This window comes from Cyrtonyx montezumae, unplaced genomic scaffold (assembly GCF_038088225.1).
Source record: "Cyrtonyx montezumae isolate F1298 unplaced genomic scaffold, pur_monq_1.0 scaffold_34, whole genome shotgun sequence".
Taxonomy (NCBI): Eukaryota; Metazoa; Chordata; class Aves; order Galliformes; family Odontophoridae; genus Cyrtonyx; species Cyrtonyx montezumae.
Window position 1 is genome coordinate 5,826,455 of NW_027072039.1, and position 10,396 is coordinate 5,836,850.

At 50.4% G+C, this 10,396-nt stretch overlaps 1 protein-coding gene across 1 annotated transcript in view; it reads left to right on the top strand.

Moving 5' to 3' along the window:
* Nucleotides 1-9,771: 9,771 nt before the first annotated feature.
* The window catches only part of SKOR2 (SKI family transcriptional corepressor 2), a 16,826-nt gene continuing 16,201 nt past the window's right edge, over nt 9,772-10,396 (top strand). The window contains exon 1 of the mRNA XM_065745225.1: nt 9,772-10,396. This exon is cut by the window's right edge and continues 1,415 nt beyond it. Within this exon, the coding sequence (XP_065601297.1) occupies nt 9,772-10,396 (625 nt within the window).

A 10,396-nucleotide genomic window follows, 5' to 3' on the forward strand; every position in this document is an offset into this window, starting at 1 on the left:
TATTTACTGGTCCCTTCCGACTCAGGATGTCCTGTGATTCTATGAGACCTGCCTTACCGTCACTGATTTCAGAAGGAAAAATAATACACACCGTCTTTAGAAGGCACCACAAAAAGGAGAGCACTGATGGAGCCCTAATATCTCAGTGCTGCTTGAAAACTGTGCTGACAGCCTTCACACAACCATGAAACTTCCCTCCCCTGAAGAAGGATCTTTGCTCTTTGAAAGAGATTTTCCTTTGTAAATTCATCTTATGTTAGACCCTGAGTGGCCGTGAATTTGGTATTTCCATTCTCTCTGTTTCAGCTTTGGAGGCACAGCTCTACTCTGCAACCACCGGATCCCACTGCTCCTCTGGCTCCAGTAGCACTTCAATGGGAGTCTCAGGTGCACGGAGGAGAGACTTAATGGATTAAACAAAAAGAGCAAAGAAAAGGCAACTGCAGCACAAGTGTACGTGCACATTTACTGCATTAATATACACCGAGCTACAGGCAGAGAGGAAACAGCACCCGGACACATCTGAGAGAAGATTTTTTATAAGTTAGCCTCATGCAGCAGCACAACACACAGCTCCTTTGCTGCTGCACCATTTCTGTGCTGTGGCCAAAGAGAATCTGAGGAAAATCAGAAGAGAAGAATTTCCACTTCCTGTAAGGTTTCACCTACATGAGGACACTCAGCAAAATAACACAAATTAAGATGGGTATTTAAAAGTGGATTAATTAAACCATGTGAAACCCCTGCAACGGTTGTTCTTAGAATTCAGGTGGTCTTCATTCCATTTAATTTAATTCTCTTTGGAAATTAAATCAAATTAATTGTCCTAATGTTTTTTGTGTACCTATCCTAGGTGAATGCCAGGGTAATAAAAAAGACTGAAGCCCAATGGCTTCATGATGTTTTTTAGACTGAAACCAGGAGGCTCTGGGGGAGATCATAGGGAGACCACAGAGCTGCTTCCTCTGGGACCTGATCCTTTATAATTTTCTTTTCAAAAAAAAAAAAAAAGAATATAATGAAATCCTTTGACATCAAGAGGAACAATATCCAAATCTCTTAATTCCAGACAATACGATTCAGCAAGCCTGGAGCCAAAAGAAAATCAAAAACTAAAAGAGAGGGGCTGCTTCTTGGTGGTGCGGGGGGGAGAAGGAGGAGGAGGGTGTTGGAAATTGCCTTAAAGAGATAACTGCTGAAAATCTGCTTCTCAGAGGAGGCTCTTAATAGGAGGTTCTTCTTGAGAGCTCTGCCCAGAGGGTTCTTCAGGAGGGATTTGCTCATTGGCAGCTCACATCTGGAGATTGAAGCCCCTTTGGGAGGTCCCAACCAAATTTGGGTGGGGGAGAGCAGAGGCACGAATCTGAAATTTCTGATGGGTTTTGGGCTCTTCTATTTGTCAGCCTTTGAAGCCATTGCAAGCAGGGGCGATTGGGTTCAACTCTGCTCAATCTTGTTTGCATATTTGCATTTTACATGCCAAGTAGGTACTGGGAAAAGAAAAAAAGAAAAAGAAAAAGAAAAACAGAAAGAAAATGAAATTTCAATCTGTCCAAAGAAATGAACGCAACTCCAACACGATGGAGCTGTAATAAAACAGCAAAAATGTTTATAATGCTTAAATAATCAGACACTAATAAGATGGGGTTGGAGAGAAGGGGGCAGGGAGACTTATCCCCCAGACGTTTTATTTTGGAGCAAAAGTGCTTTTAACCTCCATGGGAAATCCAGAGCCTCCCCCCAAGACTATCTCAGTGCCATCTCCTCTGGAGCAGCTGAGAGAAGGGCAGAGATAAGGGGCTGTAACGTGGCTTTGGGTGGGAGCTGCAGAGAGATCCTGGAGTCCCACACACCCCTTAAGCTCTACTGGGAGGGAGGAGAGGCCCTGCAGGTCCTTGGGCTTCATGCACTGAACTGAATTTTCTGCTTGGGTATATTTGACCCTGTTTCTTGGCCCAGATATGGTTCAAATATTTTCTCCTTAAAAAAAAAAAAAAAAAAGAAGAAGAAGAAGAAGCAAAAGAAAAAAGGAGAAAAAAAAAGGTAGAAAGAAAAACAAAAGAGAGAAAAGCGTTCGGAAAGGAAACAGAAAAGAAAAAAGAAAAGATGGAAGAAAAACAAAGAAAAGCAACGTTTTTTGGCACAAAAGTGCTGCTGTTTTCTGTACAATGATAAGAAACCTCTCCCGGTGAGCCCTGGCAGTGAGTCTTGGGGGCACCCCAGCCCGGTGAGGACACGAGGCTTGGACATCATGCTGCAGACAGAGCACTGCAAACCTCCGCATTAATGCGTAACATGAAGAGGGACGGGAGGAGTGTAGATTCGGGATCCCCTCCCAAAACTCCTCGTCCCCAGAGCTATTATTTTGGGTACCCTTCCCGACGGCGTGGGGGTGGGGAGAGAAGAGGGATGAAGCCAACACGTCCCTAGGGGCCGGAGCCCCTTGGCCGTAGGGTGGGTGAGACAATCTTCCATCCCGTCATACTTTGGTCCCATTCTTTCTTACCTCGGGGTACGCGCACAGAAAACCGCGCAGGCAGCAGCACTCCCCGCCCCGCAGCCAGCGCAAGGCTGTTCTCTTAATGAATTACTAATGAGTTCAAATTGGACAGCCGGCTTAATTAAAGCGTAGAGGCGCTGTGTTTACCACGTTGTAATTGAACTCATTAGGGCTCCGGCTTTGTGTTTTGAAGCAGCCGCCGCAGACCGCCCCGTCGGGTGAAGCGCTTTGTGGCGACGGTAGTGGGGACGATTGGGGGGGGGGGGGGGATGTCCCATCTTTTCTGTTCCCATCCCTGATTCAGAGGGGTGTGTTAGGCGGGAAGGGCTGCTTCTGCTGCCCCACGAAGTATTTGGGACTCCCATTTTGCAGAGAAAGCAGTGAAGGAACATATTTGTTTCTGTTTTTATTTTTCTGGGGGTTTTTGTTTGGTTTTTGGGTTTTTTTTTCGGGGGGGGGGGGGAGAGATTTTAGGAAGCAAAGCCCAGTACCTCAACGCAGTGCCTCTGATCCCCCTCCTTCCCCCCCAAGTTCTTCCTTTATTAAAGCGCAGAGTGGGGTCCCCCTCCATCCTCGGCAGCCGTCAGGGCGGCCCTACCCTGAGGGCGGTGGCGGCGGGGCGGGGCGGGGGCGATCGCTGTTCACCCCCCCACCCCCTTTTCCAAGCGAGGGGAGGGGGCCGGGGAAGGGGGCGGCTTCCTCGCGCCGCTTGCAGGGCTCTGCGTGGCTGCTAGAAGGCGTCCGAGCCCCGACCCACCCGCGGCATATCCTCGGCAGCACAGGCGGGAGCGAAACTTCCACGAAGCCTGACCCGGGGGGGGCTCTGATGGAAGTGGGGAGGACAGGTAAGCTGTGGGGCTGGGGATGAGCTGTGGGGCTGGCGGCGAGCTCGCGTGGGATGGGGAGGAGGGAATCCTTCGTGCAGGTGGTGATGGTGATGATAAGGAGGATAATGGTATTTGGGGTGCGTGTGAGTCTGGGGGTTTCTGAGCTTCGTCCCTTTACGAGTTTGGGTTGCAGTGTTGGAAGGGAGCAGTGCGCCAGAGCTGTGCTGTTCCTCTTTTGCTTTTCTCGGCTTCCTCGATTTTTTTGTATTTTCCTTCGGAATCGGGAAGCTGGGTCAGGTTTGGAGAGCAGATGGGCAGCACAGAGCTCGGCCGGAACCCAAACTTGGGTGGGCTCGGGGGGCACCCGGCCTCCATCCCCTCTTGGATGGGAAGTGGATGGAGAGGACTGGAAGGAGGTGGGATAGTGGACAGTGGAGCGGTTGCAGATTGGGATATCTGCTTTGTCAGCTCCGAGGTTTAACGTTGAGGGAAATTAATATTATTTTATTAACAGGATTTGGGGGCCAAGAAGTGAAGCACAAAAACACGTGCAGGTGGGGAAAGCCCTCTCCTCCCAAACCTTTGGCTGTGTGCTCGTTGCACAGCTCCTGCCCCAAAGAAGTGGGCTATAACATCCCACTGATGCCACTTACATAGGGGTGGCTTTAGGGAAAGTGTGCTCGAGGTGGGATATCCTCTCTGATGTTGGACCATAACCACGAAATTATGTCGAGAAGGAGAAGGGAATATGGAGATGGAAGGGAACAGAAGTTGTGTTTGGATGTAGAGAGGCAGGAGTCGAGGTGGACCCTGAAGTAATGGGAACTGTGGAGGAGAGCAGTAAAAGCCAACCGACCCCAATCCCCACAGGTTGTTTGTTCCTCATAAAATACAACTCTCCATAGCAGGAAGTTACTGCAAACATTTATCAATAATGAATGAATCTCCTGTAATAAAATACTCGCGTAATTAGCTACAGGCAAGTGCGTGCATTTATGCCAAAGCCTTTTGCAACTCTTTGTTGGAAATCCGACTCAAACAGAAGAGCAAATAGTAAGAAATAACAATAAAAGTTAAAAAAGCAAAGCGCCACTCAGCCTTTCTACATCCTTTTTTACACCATTTCTGAAATCGGAACCGTAACTACTCCTAAAATATACCCGATAACTCTTTGGTGAATTCAGAAGAGTCATTAACATTCAGCTTTAAGTGAATGTTAACAGTAAATAAAGAAATCTCTTGATTGTAATCGTCGCAACAAAGCAATAATAAAGCAGTGGGTGGTCATCAGTAATGATAAATGTATCATTATTACTGTGCGCTGGGAAAGGGGTTGGGAAAGTGCTTCAGACTTTGTTAGCGGTGAGCGCGGTGGCAATTCGTTTCTTAGCCTGGGAAGGGGAAAAAAAAGCCATATAATTTTATACACAATTTAGGTGAAAATAAATTTAAATCTGTATATTACATTTTTAATTTCAAGATAGTAATTAAAGCTGCTTCATTATATCTCCTCGGAAACTCTCAGTGCTCGTCGTAATTGCCTGATTGCAACGAGCTGCTTTCTAAGACACCCAAGGTTACTGGGTTCTGAAAAGTGAATTATTCACTGACGTGATGACTTTTCGCCCCATCGCGTCACGTTTTCTGGGAAGTTCCGATTCGTTGATCCCAAACCCGATGATGGAAGTTTGATCCGACGTTCCTTGCGAGTCCCTGACAACTTGGGATATTCTCTGACTCGAAGTTTGTCGCTCTTTTGAACACTTAGAACAAACCCAGCCCGGCTGGAGGATGCTCAGTGCACGTTAATTTATGCATTTGTAAGCAAAGTCAATCGCGGAGACGATTTTCGTTGGGGACTTTTCATTTTTCCCTACGGGGGTTAATTCACCCACATCCAAATTCGCAGTTACCCCAGGCAGGGCAAAAAGCAAATAGCTTCGGTTTTGTTTTGGATTTATATATATATATTTTTTTTTTAAGCACGGAGGAGCTCGGGGCTGGGATGCGTCGCACCGCTCTGATCCTCGTAGGAGGGGAATGAGAGCCGCAAATTGCGGTGCGATGCCGGGGGAGGGGGGAACCTTCCCCGGGGGGAGCGCTGAGCTCTGCACGTACCTTCACCTCCGTTCTGACCGCTCGGAGCGCATTGGGAAGTTAGCAGACACAAAAGATACTGTTTATTCCTTCTTTCTCCATTTTACGCCGATTTTCAGCAGTCAGAGGGGGTGGCAAACACACCCAGAACGCACCATCTCCAAATTCTACCCCTGCATTAAAAGCGCCGGGAGGAGCTCGCGTTTTTTCCCGTTGTCATCGTTATATGCGTCTTTCCGAGGGGTCTTCTCGCCACTGGAAAAACTCCGCGCAGCTCTCTGCCCTTTTGTTGTGCCTAGCTGCGTTATTCAGGAGCGGAGACAAAAGCCAGAAGTGATGCGATCTAAATGAGCTGCGGGCTTTTCCAGATGGGACCACCTCTATTCCAAATGCCCCTTCCGCTTTCTGCTCCATGTAATAAAAAGCGATTACAGAAAAAAAAAAAAAAAAAAAAAAAAAAGCAAAGGGCTTCGCTGGGCACTGAACAGTGCAGAGAAATATACACCCAAAAGTAATTTCTAAACCTCTTTTTCTACCTAAATTTTGTTGGAAAAAGGGGTCGGGAACGATACCTTGTGCGCTACTTTCGCGGCTGTGAGTTTCAATGGGATCCGAAGGGGTGGGAGGAGGGGATGGATCCGAGCTGGGGGTGGTTTTCTTTGTGGTTTTTTAAGCGCACAGAGGTTGTCTCGTTCCTCGTGGGCTGTTCTCGTGCTAAAGCGCTGGGGGAGTAAGTAAATGCCAGGAGAGTGGGATGAGGTGGGTTAAACTTGGCCGCTTCTCTTTGCTTCTCCCTTTTTTTTTTTTTTTTTTTTTTTTTTTTTTCACGAAGCAACTTGCAGCGAAGTGGATGTGCTGCTTTCGCCTCGTTTCCAAGGCAAAGCAAGATAAGGAAGAGGGGAAAAGGAGCCAGGACTCGTATTTGTCCCTTCAGGGCTTCTGAGAGAAGTTTGTCCGCTTACTCCTCTCCTCTCTAACCTAACCGTTCCAAACAGCAAAGAACGAAATGAACTGGAGTCAATGAACGGCAGCAGAACAGGAGCCCGGGGCGGCAGATCCACAGGGAACGAAAACGGACACACCCTCAAGCCGGGCTGTCCGTCGCGCTCCGCACCGGGGTTGCAGCTGGGCTCCGGCCCGCACGCGGAAGTGGCCAAGGGGTCGGAGGCGGACGGAACGGCCGGGGAGGGCGCACCCGGCCCGGGGCCACCTGCGGGAGCCGCCCGGTCCCCGGGCGGACGGCGTTTTCTGCTGCTAGCCGAGGACAAGTCTTGCCCCGTGCTACTCCACGAGGTTTCGCGACAGGCTTAAGTAGAGAGGAAGTAAAGTATAATGTCTCCTCGTTGAAGCGGATAAACCCATTTCTAATTAGGAGGGGTCCGCCGAACCGGGGACGCTGCTGTGGGCAGTTTCCGGGTACCACGCGCTCCCCGGCACTCCTCTGTCCGTAGGGACTTGTGCATGCACAGCACAAGTCCCCATGGGTTTTAGTTTTCCGTACAGTATAAATTCAGGAAGCCTTTCTCCCACGGATTGCAAACGGGCCGCGAGCAGGTGACCAAACAACTTTACTTCGCTTTTCGTTTAATGACGGTGAAATGAAAGGCGGGCAATGACTAACGACTTCGCACCGAGTTTGTATTTCAGCCCCTCTCAGGCTGAGAGGCCCGAGCTCGGGGTGGGGGCTTCGTTGAATACGCATGGCAAAACCTGAGCATCCCGTTCTTTTACTTCTCCTCCATCGCCGGACTCAGGGCAGGGGCCGAGACTCTCTCCATCCCCGCTTCTCCCGGGAACCGTCGGGGCAAAGCCCCCCCGGGGGCCCCCACGGCTCCCCGGAGGCGACCGCTACGGGGAAGAGCACACCGAGAGCCCGCAGGGAGCGGGCGGCTCCTCCAGGTCCCCCCCGGTGACAGGGAGAGAAGAGAGAAAGGGAGATTTTCTCCTCGACGTTGTCATAGATCAAGCGATGCGTGACTCGGGTTTAAGCAATGAAACAATTGGAATCAATTAGCTGGCGGAGGAGAGTTTGGAAGTGTAAAATTCACGTCAGCTCGGCTAGGAAGCATTGATTAAAATGTCACCGGTGTGAGGTTATGGCCACGGAAAGCAGCGGGCTCCACGCAGGAGAGACTCGGGAAAAAAGTGGGGGGGAGGCGGGGGGAAAGGGGGGAGCCTCTGTGAGGCAGGGAGTGGAGTTTAATAAGAAGTGACAGAAGTAATAAGGAGAGGTGGGATTATAGGTTTTTTTTTTAATTTATATATATATATATATATATATCTTTTTTTCTTTAGCGAGCGGGTGGGCTTCGTCGTTTTAACGCCTGGTGAAAAAAGGAGCGGAGAGAGTCCAAGGAACGTCGTGGGTGTCTCTGGGACAGAGCAGCGCTGAGATTTTCGCCTGGACAGGTGGGAAAAGGAAGGGGAAATGAAGTGCAAATGTCACGTTTACGTGATATTTGGGGTTGGTACTGCTCGCGTGGAAGGAGAGGAATGCTGAGATGGCTGCGGGTTTGTAAAAAGGAAAAAAAAAAATGGAGAGGTGTTAGGAAACATCGCTTAGTCCAGATTTTCACTCCAGGAGAGAATATTTGGGATTTTCTCGCCATCTTAAAAGATGCTCCCTCAGCTCTTCCCATTGGTCGGCACCGCAGCAAGAAGAATGTTGTGAAATACCCACCTTTTTTTTTTTCTTCGCACTTTATTCACCTGCTTTGGAAAAGAAAATAAGAATAAGGAGCTGCAGACTATTTGCTGGGAATTTTGGTTTTATTTTTTTTCTTCGGTTGGAGGGTATCGTGCAATTATAGAAGGTCCCATATGCGACGCGTTATGAGAGGAGGCAGGTTTGGGAAATGGCAGTTTTGAAAGGGGAGCACAGTACTGACACCCTCGCTCGTGTGTGTCACGGCTACAGCTGTCTGGGGTAGGAAATCAACTTTATTCCTCCCCCCAGTCCCCTTTCTGTTTTCTCCCACTCCACAATTTGCAACAACATTTGAAAATAATGACCACGAAAAGACGTGCGTTTCATTCTCAGGGAGTATGTTCATCTTCTTGTAAGAAAAGTGGCTCATATCGTGGGGTGGATATGGAAGAGGGTGAGGGAAAGGGGAAAAAGAGGAAAGGGAAAAGAAAGAGAAACAAAAAGAGGTGGAGAAAGAAAGGAAATAAGGCAAAAACAAAGGAAAGAAAATAGAGGAAAAATAGGAAAGGAGAAAACAGAAAGGGGAAAAGAAAGGAAAGTAGAAGGGGAAAAAGGAAAGGGAAAAGAAGGAAAAGGAAATAAAAGAAAGGAATAGGAATAAAAGGGAAAAAAAGAAAGTGGAAAGAAGAAAGGAGAGTAGAGAGGGATGAAGGAGGGAAAAGGAAAGGGGAAAAAAAGAAAGAAAAAAAGAATAGAAAGTGGATGGGGAAGAAGGTAGAAGTGAGGAAAGGGAAAAGAGCGAAGAAGGAAAGAAAAAAGAAAGAGAAAAAGGAAAAGAAAGGGGAAATTAAAAAAAAAAAAGGAAAAAAAAAAAAAGAGGAGGGGAGGGAAGGAAGGAAAAAAAGGCAAAAGTACAGCCCTCTTTCACTGCTCCTTCCCGATCCCACCGTCCCGGCTCGACGCTCCTCAGAACGAGCTAAGGGGTGCGTGGTGCCCCGAGACCCCGACGGGGCGCCCCGTCCCCTTCTCGTCCGGGGAGGATCGGAGTGAGGGATGGGGGAGGCGAATGGGGGTCCGGCCCTGTCCACCCCCCCGGGTTCTGACGTCACCTTGCCCACGGGGGGGGCGGCTCCCAGAGAGGCGCGTAGCTCCGCGCTGCTGCCGCCGTCTCCTCCTCTTCCATCGGTGGAGAGGGCAGGGGCCGGGCGGCCGCGGGGATGCGCGTCCTCTCCGGCGGCGGCCAGCGGAGGTAAAACGGGGATCGGAAGGAGAGGTGGGAATTGAGGCGGTGGGGCTGCGGGGAAACCGTGGAAGTGCGGTGGCGGACAGTCGTCGCGGCGGTAGAGGGATTTATGGGGATACTGGGTGGGATATGCACGGTAATGCAGAGGCAGTGGGTAGGGAATGGGCTGGGAGAAGCGGGGAAGCGCTCAGCGCAGCGACAGTCCTCTCACGGATCGCTTTAGTGCGGGGCTCCGTGCGCTCCCTCCCAGCAAATTCAAAGGATGGAATTTTGGGAGTCGGGCAGCTCGGGGACGCTTTCCCCTTCCCCTTCACCCTGCCCTCCCCCTTCCTCCTCCCCTTCCCTTGACAGGGCCCCCGCTGACAGCTCGGTGTCCCTCTCTTTCTGCCCCGCTGACGGCTCCTTGTCTCTATTCTCCCCACAGTTGGAGCACAGCGGCCCCACTGGCATTGAAGCAATGGCAACCAGCCCCCTGCCCGCTCCCACGGACATTTTGCTGCCGTCTCCATCCAGCGCATACCCACCAGACCCCATGAGCCAGCAGCAGCGTGCTGGCCACGCCGCCATGAAACCCAATCAAGTGGGGCAGGTGATTCTCTATGGCATCCCTATCGTCTCGCTGGTGATCGATGGGCAGGAGAGGCTGTGCCTGGCACAGATCTCCAACACGCTGCTCAAGAACTTCAGTTACAACGAGATCCACAACCGACGTGTGGCCCTGGGCATCACCTGCGTGCAGTGCACCCCAGTGCAGCTGGAGATCCTGCGGCGTGCAGGGGCCATGCCCATCTCATCGCGGCGCTGCGGGATGATCACCAAGCGGGAGGCAGAGAGGCTCTGTAAATCCTTCCTGGGGGAGAACCGCCCTCCCAAGCTGCCCGATAACTTTGCTTTCGACGTGTCCCATGAATGCGCCTGGGGGTGCCGGGGAAGCTTCATCCCCGCCCGCTACAACAGCTCGCGCGCCAAGTGCATCAAGTGCACCTACTGCAGTATGTATTTCTCCCCCAACAAATTCATCTTCCACTCTCACCGCACTCCCGACGCCAAATATACGCAGCCCGACGCTGCCAACTTCAACT